Raw genomic sequence first — 23,891 nt, forward strand, 5'->3', positions numbered from 1 at the left:
TTAAGAGAGTGTACGACACTGAAATTTATGTTATTAACAACTTGGCGAAAGTGACAAGAAGATAATTTTAATTAAACTTTCTAGAATCTTTATCAGATAACATTATTCATTAATTTTAAATGGCCTTTAAGTCGATGCTTGATAATTTTTCGCGGAGTTTCAAAAAGTAGGGAAATGACGCCATTTATCTCCAAAATCTCAGGATACTTTTTACTAACTTAACGGATATATGAAAATCTCGCAGGCTTAGAACTTTCGGCATTTTTAATCAAATTATCGTTTAAATCATTTTCATTTTTCCTTAATAAATGTCAAAAAAAGTCTCAGTTGGACACTACATAATCCTGAACTGAAAATTATATGATATTATATTTAACTGTTAAATTTGAAGAAGCCATTTTTTAATTTTAAATTTATATATATTTTTTTTTTATTTTGATTTGATTAAAAAAATTATAGACGACATATTTATCGAAATTTATGATAAAACTGTTTTCCTTTACATAGTATATTTATTTTACTGATATAAAATTGTAAACAAGTTAAAAAAATAGTCTATTACTACACAGACTCGGTGAGAATTTAATAAAATCATAACGTTTACTGAATTAAAAAGTGATAAGACAAATGTTATTTCAAAATACGGTAAGAATCATATATTTTCAACAATGAAAAACTTTTAAACTTCTAACCTATCATAAGTTTTTTACAAGACTAAACATTTTTAATAAACATTGACATATTCTGGATAGAATTGAGGCAGGCCTTCTTGTGTCCTCTGTGATTTTTATTTTTAAAGCAATTAACTTTCATTATTAACATACGTCTTTTCTCAATTCCCGATTGTAAAAAAAGAGGCATGTATTTTAAAAGGTAACAATTTTAAAAGGATAATAATAAATCATTTCTTTTTTAATTTCATATAATCAGATCAGATTCAGATAAGAACTTATTTCTGTTTACAAAAAAAAAATGGACAAATATTTCAAATAGAAAATAAAAACAAAACGAGTATTGCATACCTCGTGACCAGAGCTATGGGAATACAGTCAGTAAAAACCAATATCCTAAAAAATTTCTAGTTTCTCAACAAAACAGCTAGCAAAGAAAGTCTACAAACGCGGACAAAAACTGACTCCTATTTATCATTTTAAAAGAATTGCTCTTATTCTTTTAAGTGATAAATGAGATGAGGAAAGTACTAAAATAATGGCACTGTATAATAATATATACAAGCCATTCGTTTTGTAGTTAAGAATATAATTTCATGATATTAATCAAATATTGTTGTTTTATATGAAAACAGTTTATCAAGTGCGAATTGATCCAGAAAAATATTTATTGAATAGAGACGGCCGGTCATAAACCGAAAAGAATGTAACGCATTCAAATATCAACGAAATTTATCAACCTTCGAGCTCTGGGTCCAATATGTTTGGGTCGTTTATGGCATATTACAGTCAAAGACTCGTCAGCTCTCCGGAAAAGTCAATTTGGCGAAGCGTCTGAACGAAATCTTACTAAAATACGAATATTTTAGATAACTCGAAAGATATGAACGAAATATGTAATTTTGTTTCAACTACAATTCTACATCATGCCGTGCTTAATAATGCCGAAACAATTTTAAAATTACCCATTATTCAAATTTATGTTATCTTAAATAATGGTTATAAGTTTTTTATATTTCTAATACCATTAATATCTCTTTTTAGATTTAAATAATAAACAGGAAAAATTCCAATGATTTAAATTACTCTTTAAATTAAAAAATAGCAAAATATTAATTACAATAAGAATTTATGATTCGAATCCAATTGTTTACGATAACGACATAAAGTAATCCTAATGAGATCTAAGTCTTTAACGAGTTTTAAGAGTTTTTCATTATATTAAAAATTATTTAATTCATATCTCGTCTGTCCGTGATCACGGTTTCTGAAAAGTAACCGAAACGTCGGGAGCATGTAGTTTTTTAACTAAAATGAAAAACGCGTAGTATATCCGAAAAATAATAGTTTCATTTAAATAAAGTCATCCTTTTAAATAATTACTGATATATAAATTTTTAATCTTTATAACTTATGTTTGTATATTATCATATTAACTTAAAAATGGAGTTAGGTCGTTAATAAACCTTAAAAGTTCACTGTAATAAAGTGAGGCAAACAAGTTCTTATATGTATCTTTAAGAGGCAGTCGTTTGAAGTATAAGGGCATAATACATAAAGTGACATAAAGTGTGTCTAAGCGTCCACTGAGTGGATAGTGTAACTCCATGGGCGCGTTTCGTGACGATGTTCTATTACAAAAGGGAATTGGATCTTGATTCATTGGTTCGGAAAATCGGCAGCGTACCTTGATAATTTCATTTCTGTACAATTTGACCGCGTCCGTGGTCAGACGATTCTTGGGGCCTCCACGGACCGAATACAATACAAGGACTCCCCTACGGATCTCACACACAATACTAAGCTTTTATTGCCTCCTTTTACAATCTCCCATTACCTCCAAGGCTTCAACGCTACTGGGAATCAGATTCGTTACTGATTTTTTTTTATTTTTCCTCTTTGAACCATTTCTGTTACTTGAGTTACGATAGTAACAAATGGTATTGTATTTCGCTTTAAGAAATTAGATCGTGTTTTATCCGTTAAGACATATATTTTGTGGACATACTCTCTGTTCCTTGTAGAATCTAAAAGTGTGCATTGTGTGGGGCAATAACGGCCACTAAGAAAGCAGTCGCATCAAAAATATCGTATTAGAAACTACCTTTATCTTCCCGTCCTTGCAAGACTTTGCTCGGATTTTACACAGATTGTATTAGTGCAAATATGTCGAAGCAATACTATAAAAAGCTATCCTTGGTAGAACAAATTGAAAATATTGTAAAATTCATGAATATCAATAAATATTCTGTTATGAATGGTGCATCAATTATGCAAACTAAACCCGTATTCAAATAACATTAAGGCGCTGTTTGGTATGAGTTTCGTTCCCGACGCACAGTCGATATCGGCACTCTCATCTATGATGTATCCGTCATGACGATGTACCAATATTGACAATGTATTGAAATATTTCACTTGATCATTATCAGTGAATGTACATATCAAACACTATTTTGCAATTTTTTTATACCTTACACCCTTCCAGTTATAATATATAGTAATGACAAAAAAAACATTTATTAAAAAAGACATTCCTTGTAAGGAATCCTATTTAAATCCAAATTGTACTTTTTATTAAAAGATATGTTTGTTATAAGTGTTTAATTTTGCAGCTCTGTAGTTGTTGTTGTTGAATACTATATTTGATCAAACTACAAAATGCTTTGAAAAAATATTTTAAATGCAGTTTACGTCGTGCATTTACACAGCATCCTATAGAACCGACGCAACACTGTACGATGTCAACGTGAAATTACAGGGCACTAAAATTGTGTTCTTGGACCCGCACCTTCTATTCAAAGCTTTGTGAACTGTTGACTGTTTTTCAGCTTAACTTGCACTCTTTATTCATACGATATTCCAAAAGAATAAAAACAAATCTATGAACTGTTAGTAAATAAAAACATTTGAATGTGTTTTTTGTTCTGTTTGCTATAAATTAATTCAGAGGTTTTGTTTAGTTTTTTATGTAAATTAATTGAATGATTATTCGTACACATTTTTCATCCAACACATGCATTTGTATATATATAAGGCGTTGTTACTATTGAAATATTAAAGGAAAATTTTATGTTGGTATTTCTGTTACATAAATTAAAAATGAAAATACTGAGACGCTTAAAGCTTCACACTCGTAGGCGATACAGTCACGGTTTAACAAGAAATTCCACTGTTAATTATGGCAAAGAAAGTGCAATTACACATTTTTACTTCTAACTGAGTGTGTAACTATTAACATGTGTTTTTGGGTTTTTGTATTCATTTGAAAACATAAAACATTGCACTCATTAATAAACAACAATAACTCATTAACAGATGCTATAAGTTGGTTTCTCGAAAAAATACAACCTTTTTAAATTTTAATTTTAATTTTATTGGTACATGAAAATGTTTAGTCGTAAGACAATTTCTCGTTACATACTCCTTAAATTTCTTTTACGTGTATTAAATGAATATAATTAAAGCAATCATGGTGATTTTTAGTCAAACTTTTTAGACGGACACAAAGCTAATACTTTTATCTCGCTATTCTCATTTTGTCGGTAAAAATTTTAATTTTCCAAAAGCTTTATACGAATTAAAGCAATGAGGCGCAATATAATTTTATAGTCCACAAAAGTGTAATTAGCAATGAAGAGGTTTTGACAGAAAATCTCTTTAATATCTTGGGAATGATAAAAGCATTGTACAATTACTAACAAAAAATAGTCCAAGGGCTTTCGAACCATTTTTCTCACTTCTCTTCGTATAACTCTATCTCAGCACGTTCCGTCAATAATTTTCTTTGAACATCATAGATCTCGACTCAGAACAAGCCGAGATGCAGTAAACATCGAATAAAACGATTTGTCTATAAAATATCATTTCTAGTTTAACTTTTTTGTTTCCCATTGAATTTCGATCTACAAGTGGGCAATAATTGAAAACGAAACTCTTTTGTTCAAAGGCGAGTCCGCGAGACACAAAATAAAGGCGCTTAAAATAGATTGAACATATAAAATTTTCAGTTGAATTTCGCACGAAGCACCACGGGTGGGGTACTCTGTATCTTTTTACTTTGTACCTTACTTTTTATTCCATTAGCGGGGCTGTGAAGTCCCTCTAGCCAAATATCATGGAATAATAAAAGCTGTTTAGTAATGATAATACGAAACGCAGCTCACGCCACACTGCTAACAGAATTAAAGTTGTGCACCATGAATTTCACGTTTATGCTTATTGCCGTAACAAATTAGTTTGTTTTCAAACTAACGTACACTTTTCATAGAATTCATGTTAACCGCAGAGCTACATACTTTCTCTGTGAAACGGAATTACAAATTCAAAGTTGAGTTTAAACGCTGTTAAGATGAATGCAAGTTCATCGGCGAAAGAAACTTTTACAATAGCCGGCTGGTGCAAAAACTTGGTCACATTTTAAGTCTGGGAAAATCCAGGTGCTTTTCAAATTGTGATCCTCTTTTGCAGCATTCTCTTTAGTTTACTTTATATGCGCAATGTACGACGTTATTGCTCTTACACAAAACTTTTTATTTTCGTTTATACCGAGTCAATCGTCCGCGAACATTTTTCAGGCAAAACTTTAACAGTGGAGGCAATCGCTCCTGAAATTCGAAAATGAAATCGTTCCGAGCGTCGCCAAGATTTATCGATGGATGTTTGAATTTACTTTCAAACTTTTGGGGTATAAAACTTATGACACGTAATCGTATATTCTAGTCAAAATTATTTATAGAAATTTTTTTTTCAAAAAATTTAGACCCAACATATGAAATACAATGTTCGAAGCAAGAGAAAATAATAGCTTACGATAATAGATGACACACAAATTTAGAATAAAAAGACTGAGAAGCGTAAAACCTCTCGAAATGTGTGATTTTAACGTATATTTATACCATGAGGGACCATTTGTTTCCGTGTTGCTGATAGGGTACGCGGCAAGGTGAGCACGTACCTGCGCGGTGACAGCCTGTGATATATTTACGACAATCTGCTCTCAGTTTAAGAAACGTTCTTATTTTTAGCGTTAGTTTATTTTTCTATATATCTAGATAAAATCTTCCTACAATTTTTAATATCATCATAACTTCAACGCATGTTTATTAATTGTAGTAACTCCTTGACTTTGTATAAAATCAGGGTTGGCGATCAGTTTTGGCAGGACAAATTAAGCCATACGAACTTTTGGTAAAAGTCTCAAAATTTTTGTTGGTACAGGAGTGACTTCATACAAATTCTTTATTTATTAATAATATTGTTTACTTTTAGGTTAAAAAAATAAAAGCTATAAATCTGTGAACTACATACAATCAGCAAACATTCATATGTAATTAACAACATAAGGCTAAGTAGTTTTTTTTATCAAATCGACTCCTTTTTGTATACTTATCAATAAACCAAATTCGATACTTTGTTTCAGTGCCACTTTGAGTGACTATACTAGTACAATCGATATCAAATAAACTAATTTATACATTTGGGACTAATATTAAAAACTTACTTTTATACAAAACATAATGAGAAAACAAATAATTATAACAGAAGATTTTCTGAAAGTTGTCTATATTTTCATTAAAAACGTGATAAATATGAAGAATGAAACAAGTGGCAACCGGGTCGCATTGGCTGTCTGAAAAAATTGTTGACATGTCAATCGAAAGCTCGTCAACATTGAGCATATTCAAGTGATGTCTTGAAAAATCCAATAAAAATCTTAAAACCAGTTTGTATTGAGACGATATTTCATTTCATCTCATTCACGCCGCGTCTAGACTTCGAATAGTGGGATTGCTTATATACACTCCAATACATAATACATGAGTTGGAAATATAAGTCCGGGCTTTCATTTTGTACGAACCACTAGCGAAATTAACGAGTTTTTATTGGCATTTCTCCAATACACTAAGATTGTTAAAACAAAGAGGTGATTGTATAAATACAGCAAAATTTAACGATTTTGTCTAAATTAATTAATATGTTATTTCAAATAATTTTATGATAGAAATTGTATCATCGAATAAAAATTATAAAATTTAACGAAAATTTAATAGTCACCGCGAAATATGACTTGAGAGATAAAATGTTTATAATAATGTTTACTTCAATATAATTTATTCAAATTTAAAAATTATAAATATAGATTAAATAAAGAGTTTTAATCAGCACTGTAAAATAGTAATACTAAGTACTTATAAAAATCTAGACGACATATAAAATGTTTAATGCTGTTAAAGCTATATTTAGGGGACATTTCGCTAATACTAAGCAGCATTATTACAGAAGGCGGTGACAAGTCGACGGTCTGATAGACGGTTTTGAAGCTACTAGTAGAATCAATCACGCGCTGATGTGTAATAGTGGCTATTTGTTCCTGTCCAGAATTGCATTTAATCCTTGGCAAGCCGCGAAAAGCATGTCCGTGTGAAATAATCCATGATGGAGATTATGCACACACACGACTGTCGCATTTTTTGGCTTGACTTACGGGTGCAACTTAGTTCATAAATAAGATAAAACAGATAGAACTATCTTACAAGGTTAGATATTACCTTAAAAGGTCATTTAAAAATAACTTCGCTGTAAAACAAAGTTAACTTCTATTTTATAAAAATAAAGGAACGTGATAAAATTTTATTTTGTTATTTAAATTAAATTGTATATAAAATAAACGAAATCTCATATTTCAAGCTCAACATCTTTAAACAGGTACCTAATAACATTATACATAGCCAGACATACGTTATGTAACAAAATTGGTGCGCTTACGATCCACTTACGCTAGATTCGGTGGTAAATTCAACCAAATAGGCAATAAGAGTGAGTAGCGGACTGCACCGAACGCACCGTACCCGCTCTTACTACACCGACCCAATCTGGTGCACAACACTATTATGAGGCGGTATACACATTGGTTTTAGTCGATAAAATCCTTTACATAGAAAATGATCACATTAAATTGAGATTTAATTTACATCCTATATATGTATGTGCTTATGAGTATTAAATTATAAAAATTTCCTACAAATATTTATTGTATGTTCGTAGGTAATCACAAAAACATCCTTCACAGATATAACCTTTGTTTTTATGAAGCTACATAGTGTTATATATTTAAAGTTTAAAGTTAAATCCACTCGACAAAAAATGTAGCCGGTTATAAAAGCTCGGAATAACACAACAACAACAAATTAAAATGCAAAAATTTAAATACCTTGTAATTCAGCCTTATGAAACTTCTTTATCGAGAAGCGCAATGACGCACCAAAACGGTATTGTTAGACTCGATCGCTCCAACAACTTTAGCACTCATGAAGATTGCTCTTATATCGAGGGTTGATTCTTTCGCATCCTAAATGACAAAACTAAAAATATTGTCGCGTATCGATTACTCAAACAGTCTCATTTAAAATTATTGAATTTAATTACAGGATTTTTTGTCTTATTTTATCGTTATACATGTTTTAAATCACATTAACTACAACCTCCCAATAATATGTTACTCACGATTTAAATTATAATTGATAGTCTAGTTAACTGTTATCTTAGGTCTCAACGAAATGTTAAATTCTGATATGAGTACGAAGTAAGCGGAGCGCAAAGAGAGCGCCTACAGTATCATAATAATGGGATAGCTTCATAGGACGGTCGATTAATGAAGCAAGCTCCACAGTTACCCTAATAGTTTTACGACTACCCCCATCCTTATCCTACTTGATTATGCATCACTACTACCGGCCGATTATCGAACTAGTAATAAAAGCCGCATACAAAATTTAGCTTTTTTAACTTCTCATTAATTTTTATCCTTAAAGTTTAAGCTTATCTCTGGTAATGGGATTATGTACATAGTGAATTCGAAGTTGCTTTAGCGTACAAATGGTCTAGCTTTTATTTTTTCGAATAAATGAATTTATTATTAACAGTTCAAGTCTTTCTACACTTGCTTAGTGCCGAATAAAATACAATACAAACATTTCTTATGCATGTGAAAATATTAAATTGAATTTTGTCTGAGAAAATTAGAGAAATATAATAATTTTCTCTTCACGGATCTTACTGAACATTATAAGTATAACAAACCTTATACATAAATGAACAAATCTAGTATTATTTATTGTTACACTTTATTTAAGTGACATATATAACCTACAATTTTCTTAGGATATTGACAGTGGAATACTATTGAACACTATACACACAGATATAGCACCGTACGCTCGTAAGTTGTACGTTAAAGTCCAACCCGTTTCCGCCTAATATATATGTTTATTAACCAATGCATAAATGAATTACATTTCATGAAAATGAAGAGGGGAGCAAATAAAAATTAAGAAAATTTTACGTATCTACATACACACAGAATATTTATCGACTTACACGTTTATCTACATACATACATCTTGTTATCGTGAAAAATATTACTAATAATTATTTACACTCTAATCCGTTTCTTTCACATTCAGATTAAGTCTAGACAGATTTTTTTTAGAAAATTAGCATTCTGGATGTTCATTTCAGCTATTGCTCATTGAGTCGTAAGTCGTGCTCTCAAGCATGAATTAAGTACTTTAGACGGTCGAGCATCTGTTAAGATATACTGAGGCGGGTAGACGACGTCTATGAACCGAGGGTCGCGGGGGACGGCAATCCCTCTCATTTAACACCACTCCGCTTCTCTGTAGGTGTTTGCCGAAGCGATTTCACCGAAAGATCCGCCTTTTATGGTACTACTTACAGTCTCATAGTGATTCGCGGTTTTATTTCGGACGGCTCATGTAATGGAGCGTACATTTCATGCTCCGCAAAAACGGGCCCGGTAATCTTTGCATTTATACCGTGATCCTTTATTGATTTTAGATTTTTAGTAGAAATCGAAACGAATGAAACCGGCTTCAATGGAGACGCGGTCTCTGTAAGCCGATGTAAGCCCCGACGATGATATAAACTTCCATTCACTCCAACATATATAGAAAGTTAACAATAATATTTCCATCGCATATTTTGTACTTTTCAACCTAATTTAAAAATATTTGAATGAACTCTTATAATGACTTATAAAAAAATTACAATCTATAAGTCACCTCATTAGCTCAGCCCTCTAACAGGAAATGGGCGTCTAAGTTTGAAAACTTTGAACGGTAAAATTATGATAAAGGGTTTTGTTTTCATGAGTAAAATAATTAAAGCAAAGTCACGTCCAAACACTTAATGTTTTGAAATGAAGATAATACCTGACAAAATAGAAACAACAAATTACTCCTAAAATTATTTATACAAAAAAAAATCATTTTTATCAGTAAGCAATTAAAATAACAGAGGATTTAATAAAGCTACGGCTTTTCAAAAATTATCGTTTATAACGATATACGCGAATTTAACACATTTTTATTGCAGACACCCCTGGTTCTCTTTAGACCCGCAAGAAAAGAAACAAAAGGATGGAGACCTACCATTAAAATAAATAAAAGGAAATAAAGCACCGACCGCAAATTATTTCACTTACCTACCTACTTCTTTTGATAAAAATGCGAACGACGCATTAAATTTTAGGGAGAAAGGAAACTCCCTTGTAAGCAATATCGAGCAGGCAAATTTTTCAGATATTGCCTTCAGGTAGCGCACATTTATTATGTACCCGAATATATTACTCTTGATTCATTGACTTTGGATATTGATTTACTTTGCTTGCATAAGCTGTAGTTGGGTAAGTTGAAACTAACAGCCTTGGACTTGAAGAATTAAAGAGAAAGTTCTGTGCGTGTGGACACTTTGGGTACAGCTCTTCCTAGCAAGTTACAATATTGTTGAAAAACATGCTCATATTTTTATAAAACAAATTGATAACTTTTATAGTGCTTCTGGCTCCTCCTGGGATGACATTTATTTTGTTTATATTTAAAAAAAATCATGTCATGGAATAAAAAAATAAGCAAGGCAAAATTTTTGCGCAGTATGAAATTACACAACACAGTAGGCCTGCCTGTCACTTAATATTGTTGTTTACGACGGTAACTTCTAAACTGTTATCACATTCAGGACACCGGTGCTACATCTCGGCCTTTGCCGATGTCCACTTGATTTACGATTACGATAAGGTGTCGACCTAAAAAGTTTCCTACTGCCCTGAGACGTGGAACATTGTTTTGGAAGATTTAAAACCGAAAAACAACACAAAATATTATCTCTCCCTTTTTGTTTCCACGAAATATCTTTCGGTCTACCGACTCTTTTCTATCAGTTTGGGTCAGTAAAGAATTATGTTGTTTGGTTTGATTTTATTTTCCTTACAACTCATAGTTTAACAAAATTTATAGTCTAGAATCTGCATAGTAAAAACAACGTTTAATTGAATTGCACAAGTGTTACTTGAGACTTCACAAGTGGCTCGGTGCAATATCCATTCTAAAATCAACTTCAACTGTTATCCGTTCTCATAATTTAATTTAACTTCGACCAAATCAGACAAAGCGAATAAGCCAGGCCATTTAATTAACAGGTCGTTAACAGGAAACTAATACCCAATATACCAATAAGCATAAACAAAAGACGTTTACATTACATTTAGCTGAGGCAAAGCATGTAATGGTTGGCAGGCTGCATTCAGATTCCCAGCTGAGCGCCTTCAATATCGGTGCTAGGATATTATTTCAGGGTGGAGGGACGTTGGTAATATCGAGTTGCGAAACCGACGTTTTACCTAAGAGAAGACACTGTTCACAGAACAACTTTACCTTGACACTTGACAACTTATTTCTTGTCTCGAGACTTGCAATGGCAGTGTTTGTTTGCATAGCGACCTGATTACTAGATAATATTACTGTATTTATACTATAAAAAATATTATTAATTATTCATTATGAAAAGATGAAGTTTAATTATTTTAATTTCTGAAAAAAATGTCTGAATTCATTCCAAGCAACATAGTTGTTAAAGGAATTTAGTTTACTATCCTGTAAAGTTGATGGCGAAATCTCTACAAAATTCAACTGGTCCAAATGCTTAATTCAGTTGGAATAATTCCGAGTCCTATTGTTAAGTTGCTAAATTTGAAGTCCGACATTTAACTGCTTACAATTCAAAGGTAACCGCAAATTTCGAAACGAGTATGCTCCTATAGAATGAAACTTATTTGTAAACCGATAACTTTTAGACCGAGTTGGCCGGTTCACGGCACCGTGGCTTGAGCAACCTCGGCTAACAAACTATGTATAAAAGCATTCCTTTTTAGATTACGTTTATGTAAAACACCCCATATTAGGCCCGGATCATTGTTTGTTCCAAACTTCTATCAAACAAAACAATAAACCCTTGTACATTTCTGGAATACGTCAGCGTGATTAATTAAAATCTATGTTCACCGGTTCTACCGGATTAAAAAGGATTAGGATATGTTACCATTTATAAGTAAGTATTGTAAAATGTTCCTTGTAAGACTTAAGATAAGATGATTATAATTAATTGAGCAAGAATAAAAAGTGAAAATTCTATAAAAACTTACCTCGACCGTCTCGTTGTAGGATCCTTCATAACCATGACTTCTGTGATTTCTCCGAATTTGTTAAAGTAGTCTCGAAGGCTTTCTGAAAAGAGGAGATAGTTGTCTGATTAAAGTGCTGGTGAACTAACAAAGTAACTGTAGATAATCATGGAAAAAATACTTTCAATTAACTGAGTTACTATTCTTAGCATAATAATAGGTTTTGAAGCCAGAAGACATTATTTCAAATTACTGCAATACGTTGATAAACTGTTACACATACTTTATGTAACATAACCGGTTGGAGGATGTAGAGAAGTTCGAACCTGACCAAATTTCTAAAAGAAAGGTCTTGTTGTAACATTGAAAAATTTTTGATCCTCATATCATAAAAGTAAGACGATAACAGTCACCTTTTCAAAATTACTCGTGAGAACACCAGAAGTCAATTGAATAGTTCCTAAAGGTATATTACAAGAAATTTACTTTGACAAGTCTTTTTGCTGTTTGATGTTGAAATTGATGTTAAAACTTACCACAATTACATTCAGAGAAGATTGGGTATTTTGGTCGATTTTCGTAATTACTCCAGCAATTTATAAAAAATATATATGAGTTTGTATTACACACTGCTTGCCAGTTCAGAGCCTAATTAAAGTTTAGTTTGTTTCAAAATAATCTCATTATTTGTTATAAAATATTTTACGACCCAAAATAAAAATATTTTAATGTATTGTTTTCACAATGTTTTCATTTAGTATTAACTAAATAAACAAAATTTGTGTTTCCGTAAAGACATTTCCTGTGAAGATTCAACAATTTTCGAGTGATTGTTTCCACAGAAAGTCGGAACATAATTATGAATTGAGAGTGTTTTGCACCAACACCAAATACTAATCATATTTATGTTTTAATATAAAATGTCTCGAACATATGCAAGAAACATCCAAGTTGGGATTTGCGGTCGTCGTATACTTACTAATGGATAGGGTGGGAAAGCTCCCTTTAAAATGAATATGCTGATTTTCCACGTTCGTGTTTTTAGGCTTATTTTACATAATTTCCAGTCAGTAACAGATGCATTATTTTGATTAAATACCTTTGATACTGAAATATCATAATACATTTCGTCAAAATTTTATATATTTAACTATATAAACTGGAACTTTATAAAAATATCATATCGTGGTAAAGTGAGTAATATTCTACGGCAAAACGTTTGGATTTTACATAAGTACATATACGTATAAACAAGAGGGCTAAAGTTAGGCTGTTTAGTTACGTTTAGTTACGTTTGCTACGGTTTAGTCATCGGCTAATACGCAAATAACGAAGACACATCATGTCAGCTTCTAGAACAATAACCACAAAGAGTAAACGTTTGTTCAGTCTGTGTTCTAAGCTTTAGACTACACTGAGGTACTTATATTTACTTATTAAAATAATAGTATCAAATATAAGATGTTTTTAAAATCAGAGAATATTTTTTATACAAACAGAATAGTTTTGAGATCTGATTCCTTTTTAAATAGCTAATGATATTTCACTATACATTAAGTTCCTCAGTGCTCTATGAGGGTTTCGGTTAATACTAATTACGAACAAACAGGCCAATCACAAGAGGCTTATTGTGGGATACATTCCAATTTAAACTTGCCTTCAATTTGAGAACGTGGCGCTTCTAAAACCAAATGTTGGGCCTTGCTTTTAAAGTCGATTTTCGACTTGTTTCGCACTGAACTTTTCTAATCTGACCAGACTCCAGTTTCTGTACCGCATTTCGAAACAGTAATGAAAAGTAACGATTGCATGTCCACTTCGCCGTTAATCAGCTCTGCCGTGTATGAAGCAACTTAGGTGTTTTAATTTTTACTTTTAATGACCGCAGTTTATTTTACGATATTATATTTTATATCAAACGTTTTATAAAATTTAGTACCTGTTACAAAAAATATTAATATTTGTGTTTTAAAAACGTTAAAATTATATTACTTTAAATGTAACATAATTTGATTTACTTTAACTATGTAATTTAAAATCTGTCTGTATATAATAAATATATTTGTACATTATATTATTTTACAAATAAATGATAAATCATATTTTTTTATGTAACCAATCTTAAACAACTGTCAATTTTAAAGTATCAATCAAAACTTAAAAGTTGTGAAAGTCATGAAGTAATTTAAATTCCCACACCTAATGGTCCAATTTACAAGTATGTATTGCGCCTACGAAGTAATACTGTGAAGGACAGTGCGGGTAGGTTCGGCACAGTTGTTCAACCACCATAAAATTAGCATTTGGCTAGCGAGTGGCATTCCCATCTAAATACAACTATTTGGATTATTTTACTTAAAAAACAACAATATTTTTCTATGTAGATCATCAACCTTGGTTACGTAATATATCAATTATAACCCGTCGTTGCTTCGGTTTGCTCCAAGGTCATTTATTGTAACATCAATAAAAAAAAAATACCTATACAATATGTACATCGGTGGAAATTTAAATACAAATATTAAATTAAACTATTCGGAGAAAAAGATAATCTGAAAATAAAAATTTATTAAAAATATTCGAACATAAATTTTTTTTTTTATTTGTAAAATAAAATTATATAAATTTAATAATACCTAATAGGTTTTTTAAATGGTTATAAAATACCATACTTTACCATATATGTATATTTATTTATATATATTGTAATTACCCCAATACTCTTCCCAATATCATGCTTTCAGTTAAAATAATATACATATATTTTATTGCTCGGTAATTTCAGATGAAATTGGCTCAGGATGGTTCAATTTAATGGTGGTTGCGCATGACAAATGTGGTGTCTGGTCTTCATCCCAACCGATATGTTGCATTTTAAGAACTAATTACGATTTCGAACAAACAATTGAATAACTTAAGCAATTATTATCAATCGACAGTTGTCATTGTTTTTTGACATATTCAAATCAAAATATACAGGTTTAAAATTGAATTTATGTCATCGTGATGTGTTTGTAATTTAATTAAATAGATTTATATTATTTCGTTTTATAAAATTGTTCACATTCGTTAAGTGAATCAGAGAACGAACCAAATCCGCTAAATCAATTAGATGAATGTCTGGATTCTTAAAATATTAAATTAATATTTTTTGGCACAACTTCAGAATAATAAAACGTATTTAACAAAAGCCGGATCAAGATAACTTGAATAAAAGTTATTGAAAAAAAAAATTCGTTAAGAATTAAATATTGTCAAATATTCACTCTCGTCCTTTTAGTAATTGTTCATCGAAGAATAATTACGGAAATTCTGAAACAACTTGGAATTCAAATGCTCCCTAATTGGCAGTTTTAATCTACTAACTTTTGTACGGAACTCAGCAAAGTAGGCACCAACTTGTCGTGGTCGGTGGTAAAACGAATCAAAACCGTCTAACTGTGAATTTATAAATGTATTTCAGCAAATTATGAGGATTGGAATTGTTATTTTAATTAATTTGTATTTCTAAATGCCATTGTGCTATAATTATGTAAACAAGCAGTTTGTTATTCTTTGGAGGGAAGTTTTATGGACGAGTTGCGTGTTGTCGATCTTTAGCTAGGGGTGGTATAAATAAACTATGGCTACAGGTATAGCTTTTGTTTTATATAGTTAATCGATAAAATATAACACATGTTGCAAATACAAGTATGAGCATTTTATTAAAAAAATGTGCAAAAAGACGTCATATCTATATCCGTTTGAAATTCTATAGTTTGAAAAACTATAGTTGTATGCTTTTAGTTAAGCAAACAAAGATGTGGAATGAAAATTAGAACAAGAGTATCTATCTAGCAGGAATAGCAAAAATAGATGACAAGACACACGCAATGACGTTTCCGTACTTCGTCTGGTTTTAGTAGTGTAGATGATAGAAATGACATTTTTAATGCATAATATCCATCTAAAAATAAATTTAAAATGTAATATATAAAATTTGTATCGAATCTTATATACTACAATTATACTAATATGATTTACGAATTTCACCCCGTACGGTCTACATAACCAATGCAATGGCGTTTACTACGGCAGTTGTTCAACCACCATTAAATTGAAAACTAGCCCGGCGAAGCTCACAGAATACATTACAAAAAGAAATTAATTGATATTACAAAATTATTGTGCAGACATCATTAAATAACTGCAACGGTACGGCATATGTCACTCGAATGAGGACGAAAGCTACTTGAAAATTTAATTGAACAAATGTGGAGCTTTTGAGAACTTTATCTGAGCTTAATTACTGAGATTTTTGATTCTAGTATTTGTTTTTAATATTAATTAATTTTGCTAATTTAATTTTTAAAATAAATCACTTGCTTCTTTTTACGTTCAATTCTTTTATTTATGCGTTACTAATTATATGAAATACGTTCACGAACATAAAGGTTCATGTTAACTATGTATTTGTGAATTGCCTTGATTTGTGAATTCATTTGTATATTGTGTATTAAATTGAATACCTTCCTGATCTTTTAGACATTTTTATGAATTAAATCAGAGATGCACATTTAGTTGTATTGGTCTAAAATATATTGTCTATGCCATACAACGTCTCTATGTTTGTTTCTCAATCTAAATCAATATTGTACCATTAATGAAGCAATCAATCAAAATGTAAACGAAAATATTCCGTTTCGCATATTTTATCTTTAACAATCCTTGTCTAACCGGACCAATTAGTGAAAAACCTTTCGCAGTACAGTCCAATGTTATAAATTTGGCACTTAGCCTGACGGAAATTTTCACTATTGTCAGCATATAAATGCGCTTCATGAAAAAAGTAATTGTTACGTTGGTTGCACTAAATTGTACCAAAATTTAATTTAGACCCATGTCTACGGACGCTGTTTTAATACGCCACAATGACATTTATATGGCATTTGACTTGATAGCCTAACAAAATTTTAATTAATGTCGGTTTCTCATGAACATTTTTATATAATTCCGACTAAGAACATCAAAACTAGCACCAGTTTTAAAAATACTTACAACAAATGCTCAATTGATTTCTTATTTCACGGCAAGTTTACGAATATGTAACATTTATATTGCATGTTAATATTGACTGAAATGCATTTTAAAATTGTTTTGAAATAAAAGCAGGCATTACTTGTTCATCAAACAACTAATAGATATGCACAACGTGAACGGTTTTCATAGAAACCATTACAGGTTCAAACGTAATGGAATACCGATGGACTGTTGTCGGAATATTATGTATAAATTTGCACTTTCGATACAAATCCAAATATTATTTGATACTTTTAATTTCTATATGAACGATTTTAGCTCGGTTTTGTTCTTGGCTTTCTTACAAACGCTATTCGTTTTGCGATTATTGTTTAAAATTTAAATTTAAAAATACATTCTTTAAATAAGACTAAGAATTGCTTATAAAAAATATTAAAAGTTATTAGTATAGGTGTCCAGAAATCACTAATCTAGAAATCATTCAGCGTAAAATCACTCAAACAGAAGCAAAGAGATATAAAAGATTTATATTGACGTAATGATACTTTTAACGTTTATACACTACTTTAAAATTGTGTCCTGCGTAGAAAATCGGGCCATTAAATGTGTATTGCGGTTGGCGGGGAGCCAGACACGTACCATCACACGTCCGAATCTGCAAATCTCTAAGGCGCTCTTGGATGTATCAACACTCAATAGCTAGAGGAATTTGTTAGCGAAGAAATAATTAAATATACTATTTCATAAATACCCTGATGTTATTCAACCAAGAATATTGAAACAATTTAATTCATATTGAAGTAATATTTAAATATCTTTAAAATACATTTTTTGGCAATGGGAGATAATTTGCTGATATTAACTTTACTCTTAAAACTTTTAATTTATCCGGATAGGCACGAGTCCTTTGCTAGATCAAATCATTTCCAAAAATCATGGTGAATGTGAAACATTGTAAAAATCACTACGTGTGAAGTGTCATCTCGTCTCCGTTGAGTGGCGATCGCTTGTTTTTTCCACTTTTGACAAGCGCGAGCGAAGTCTTTCAAGTACTCTCTGATTCCCCCAAGCCCTGTTTTTTACGAGGTCAAGAGGACCCACAAAAACAATTTCGATAAATTACGCACTGACACATTCAGATTTATCCATAATATAAACGCCACCCAACATATACTTTTGTGATACTTAGTCGTGTCTGTTTTTTACAAGAATGTTTCTTTTAAATTGTTAATTTCTCTTAATAAACGTAAAGTACATTACAGAACATACATTGATAAAGAAAAAAAAAATTCTTGAAATAGATATTTAAATAATAAGTTACTGTATATTTTATTGTCTCAAATGTATAAGGAAAAAAATATATAGTTTTTGTAACATTAATAACAAGTCAAGACATTAACCAGCGCACAGCTTTACAAAGATATTCCTGGCCGCAGAAGATGATGGGTAATTTATTCTCAATAACTATCAAAGCAGTGCAGATGTTGTACAGTTTCAATTTAAGGGCACACAGCGCCGGAAGCTCTATCCGAGATGAACTTTGGGGAACTTTGTTTCTCGTGACATTGTCAACTAATCTTCTAACCGCCAGCGACGGAGCATGTGTACGGTCGACGACACAGGCTCATATATCATCTCAGATATTACATACAAATGACATCTTAACTTAGTCGTAAGATTGTCTACACAGCCTAATAATTTTCACGGATTTAACCACTATCTGTCACCGCACGGCAGAAGGAACGTCAAAACAATTGTATTCACAATTTAAACAAACTTGGAACACATAAAGGTTTTACAATGCCACAGGATTAATTTACGAAAATATTTAATATACACAAAATTATTACTTGGTTAATATAAGCAGTGAAACTTTGACATTATTTCATATCTCGTCACAACGTAAACTGTTTTAATAGACTTATATATTATTTACTAGAAGCGTTACATGTACTTCTAATTTTATTTTCATGTCATTTTCGGTTCTGATTTTCACATTGTGTACTAATCTACTTATGTGCTTTTATAAATTAAAATACATTAAATTCGCTTAATTACATGTTAATTTACCTTTATTAATGTATGTCCAACGCCTACATATTAATATATAATTTTATAGCATTTATGCTAATGGCAACTCTGTCCATATCATTTAGCGTCACGTTTGCAATGATTAAGGAGATTGCTGTGTGGGATAATATATTATCAGGTAATACGGAGTAATTGTCTTGATCTCTGTCAACAACGGTGGCTGTCACACGTGAGATATGATCTGGCAAGCGATACGTTGCTAATTTTGCAACATCCATTCATTTAAACATACTGAATGGGAGCAGACAATATCGGTAGGAAGTAAAAGCAACATCACGTTACATAAATTATGCTATAAATTGCATTTGAAAATAGGATGGCAATTAACCACGAATATAAATTACGCGACCTATTATCTCTAGCTATTTATCGTACCGAAATTTTAAGGGCTACAACAGATCAAAGCAACAAAAGTCAAATGAATTTCATTGTTTGTAATGCAAAATAATTATTTTGAACAGCCAAGAATTTAACTTGTTGCTTAACTTAGAACTGTCTTTTAATATTTCACTCAACTCCCCGACGCGGAATATTAATAAGTTGTGTGAGATTTCCATTTACTTGATTACTTTTTGGCAACCAGACTCTCGTTATTTATATTTAAATCTGTAATGGAGCATTAAAACCTTTTCATTTGGAAAGCACTTTAATTTGAGTACATATATGGAATGTATTAAACATTTTCGCAATTGAAGGTTCCAAATCAGAATAAGTTATATTTCTATAAACATTTATTAAATGGATTTCATTTGAACTTTACATTACCCGTATAAATATAAAACACGACATGACGATATTAATATAATGGCAAACGTTTATGACCATCATAAATACGAAATCGAAACGTAATATTACTGTAAAAAATGATACCCAATAAAGATGACATCCGCCAAATAAAAATCAAGTTTCGTGCGATTACTGGCTGGTGAAATAAAACACACCATGATGCTGATTTTAAAAGATGCTTAAAGATTCATAACCGAGGTTTCCTTGCGAGTCGTAAAGTTGAGTGTAATACCTAAACATTATATGTACACACTTGAAGTGTTAGGCTGTTTCCGCACCTGGTGACGTGAATTTTGATTATCATCGTCTCTATTGTTTCTAGTAGACAGTAATAAACAAAAAACGTGTATGAAAATTTACATACCTTCATAAAACATGAGTTACATGTCACAAAATAAAAGTTTTTATTAGTACCTACTTATAAATTTTATTTTAAATCATATTAAGCAATGGTTTAATAAACTTTAACTATTATGACAGAAAAGACAATTTAATAAAGGTAATCTTAAATTATTTTAAATTTCCTGTCTCGGATTTGATAGCATACCAGTCTTGCGAATAAAGGAAACTCACCAGTTGGTATTATTACATAATCTGTTCAACCGAGTCAACTACTGACTCTAATTCATTGAACGACGCCATCTGGGATCCTGTTTCGCTCGAGGCTACTTGATCTTTGATCGCTTATTTACAATCCATTGTAAATGATTTTGACCAAATTAATTTATCAATTTAATTAAAAACAACAAATAATATCACAAAAATCGCGATAAGCTTGTAAATTAATTGCATATATGAAAAAAAAAACAGTCATAGATTTTTTAAAAACTATTAGTCGAAACTATTTAACCATGTTACACATGCTAACAGACGAACACACAAATAATTTAAATATAATATCCTGCTGTTGCGATATGTGGTCTACCACCCTACGTAGGTATATTAAACATAATTAATTGCTAAAATGTTACACCAACTTCTTATATACAGATTAATAGATAATGGAACTTAATCTCATATGTCATCTCGAATTAGCTGACATTTCATTAAAATTTTAAACTTACTTAAATAAATTAATCCCTAGCTTGTTGTATTTCTCGTTTTTGATGTAAATAATAAATAGACCAATATTCGTGTATACTAGAAAAGAGCTTGAAAAATAAACCATACAATTTCATAAGTCGACATTTCAACAACTTTTATTTTCGTTACTATTATCGAAATAATCCATCGACACGTGTAACATTTAAGTGTATTTAAAATTAAAATTTTCATTTAAAAATATTAATTATCATGAAATAACCAGAGTAGTTTATGAAAACAATTAATACGTATATAATGAGATCTAGACTTTCGCGAGTATTCATTTAAATAGATCTAATATTTATCGAGATGTCGTCTGGCCGTCATAACGGCTGCTTCAAAGTAACCGAAACGTCGGGATTATGTAATTTTTTAAAATAATAAAATACGTTCAGTAATCCTAAAAAATATGAATGATAATAAAGCCTTTATTTCCCGAATTAAAATCAGTAAAACATTTTAAACACACATTATATACACTTGTTTACAGAATGTCTCTTAACTAAGAATGCCTTACGGCAAAGGCCTCCTCCAACTAATCTGAAAAATATTAGTTTTATTTATACGAATAATATGAAGATATACGACAATATAAACACAAAATACTGAAACTATCTATTTATTAACGCTTATAAAAATCTTAATTTGACTTTTCGAGAAGCCTATAAGGTCTGAAAAAGATTAGCAATAATTTATTATTAATATGATGTTGATACCAGTAGGTGCATACGTTATAAGCCATAGTAAGTTCACATACGTTAGTTTTAAGTTGTGCTCTATGGGGATGCTCTTACCGATAACGTCGCCAGTAAATTGGCAAAGCAACTTCGAATGTGCCCAATCAAAACTCAGTAACTTAATACGCAGCCAAAGTTATTTAAGCCTTTTTATGGTTTCCTTTACCTATATGCAAAATATTTCTTACACAGTCTTAAAATCATACTAAAATTAGTATCATTTTATATTTTTTTACATAAAAACTTAAAATATTTAAATAAACATAAAATCCGAGTTACACAAATCTCTTTTAATATTTAAATGAGATGTTAACATAGTCATAAAATAAAATGCTTCTCCACATGTGCGAATTCTCCATTGTTACGCTGACAGGTTTTCACGTCAGGCAAGTTGGTTTGTTTAAGAAAACTGAATTTTGTATAATGAAACTAAGATTAACAAATATCTTGGCTACTCGTTCGTTCCTTGAAGTACGGTTACCTGTCACGCGATATAACCGCAAGCTACCGGATACTTGTTCACTTTATTTCTAAATATACATACATATTTTCAACTTGAAAGATAGTATTCGTTATCTTAAAACTTTATATCTTAAATATAATTTTATCTTTTTCATCCAATTGTATATTATTTGTAAACAACTGTTAAACGATTTTGCGTAGTGATAGTACAAAGTTCCAGTGTACAATACATGGAATGGGTGAATGTCCAGTTTATTTAACAATATAATTTGATGACGAAATTTTACTGAAACATAGAGTTATTCAAAAGTTATTACCAATGACCAAGTGAAATTATTGTATTACTTTTTACTTAGAAGATTTTCTTCAACGGCAGTACCGTTGCTAGATCCTGCACACGGCTTTTGTCTCGTTACAATCATAGTCATTAATTCTCCAGCACATAAATTTTAGATATTTATCTGAACAATACCCTTTGTGTTATGTTATTTTAGCAGAATATGTACTTTCATCGTAATTTGTTTTTAAAGTAGCATTTAGATATTATTTTATATTTATATTTATTTAGCACATAGACTTCTCACTATAAGCTTTCGTATTTATAAATAGTGTATGTAGGACAAAACATATAGCTTCTTTATAAATTATTGTTATTATACTAGGAAACTAAAACAATAGTAAGAAAAATTTTAAGTACTTTTTTATTTTATGACAAAGCAAACAAACGTTGTTATAAAGATGAACCGAAGCATTTCGAGGATCAGCTTCTTACGTCAATTACTACAGCGAAAAGAATTTTCACTGAAATTACATTATTACGTATTTTACAACTTTATATAAAGATATATCGAGATCTTTGCGACGTAAACCAATCTTGTCCAGGGAGGTTTGAATGTAGAGAAATATAATTTCGATCGGACGGCAATCAGGGTCCGTTGAAGCCAACGCGTGAGGAGACTATCTAAAATATTAAATGTACTCGGCTACCAGATGCCCTTATTACACGTAAATATAGAATTATTATATCGGATTACAATGCTTTAGAAAAATCCAAACACGATATTATCAATATAAATAGGGGAAGTTTGTGAGGATAATAACTGAACGTATTTCTATGCAACTTTATGGTTATGTTGCTTTTGTGTAACGGAAATAATATGTGAATAATAGAAAAGTATTAATAAAACACAATATTGAGATATTTCGCGATTTTAATAGATTTAATAGATTCCAATAGCAAACCCTTATATAGTAATCAGTCATTTGCTATAATTAATTATTTCTTTATTCTTTCACCTTCATTTATTGTTAATAGAAAATCTGTTTACCTTTAATTATTTTCTTTTTAATGCTGCTTGTAATAAAATCTATGACAAGCTTTTAATAATATAATATTTTATGATATAATAACAAGAAAAGTGATCAAAACAATTTGAAAATCCAAATAAATTATTGTTGAGAAAATCTTAGTAAGTGATGTGTATGATACAGCGGGAAAGAAATAGATCCCTATAGGGAAACGTCAATCGTCGACTGATTTATGGGGGGTAGGTTGGGAGCGG

General features: G+C 30.7%; 1 protein-coding gene across 2 annotated transcripts in view; it reads right to left on the reverse strand.

The window, feature by feature from the left end:
* The window catches only part of LOC116767645 (RNA-binding protein Musashi homolog Rbp6), a 318,370-nt gene that overhangs the window by 197,906 nt on the left and 96,573 nt on the right, over positions 1-23,891 (reverse strand). For both annotated transcript variants that reach the window (XM_032658066.2, XM_032658067.2), the window contains exon 3: positions 12,173-12,254. In XM_032658066.2, coding sequence (XP_032513957.1) covers positions 12,173-12,254 — 82 coding nt within the window. The remainder of the gene's footprint in view (positions 1-12,172; positions 12,255-23,891) is intronic.

This window comes from Danaus plexippus (genome assembly GCF_018135715.1).
Source record: "Danaus plexippus chromosome 9 unlocalized genomic scaffold, MEX_DaPlex mxdp_26, whole genome shotgun sequence".
Classification (NCBI taxonomy): Eukaryota; Metazoa; Arthropoda; class Insecta; order Lepidoptera; family Nymphalidae; genus Danaus; species Danaus plexippus.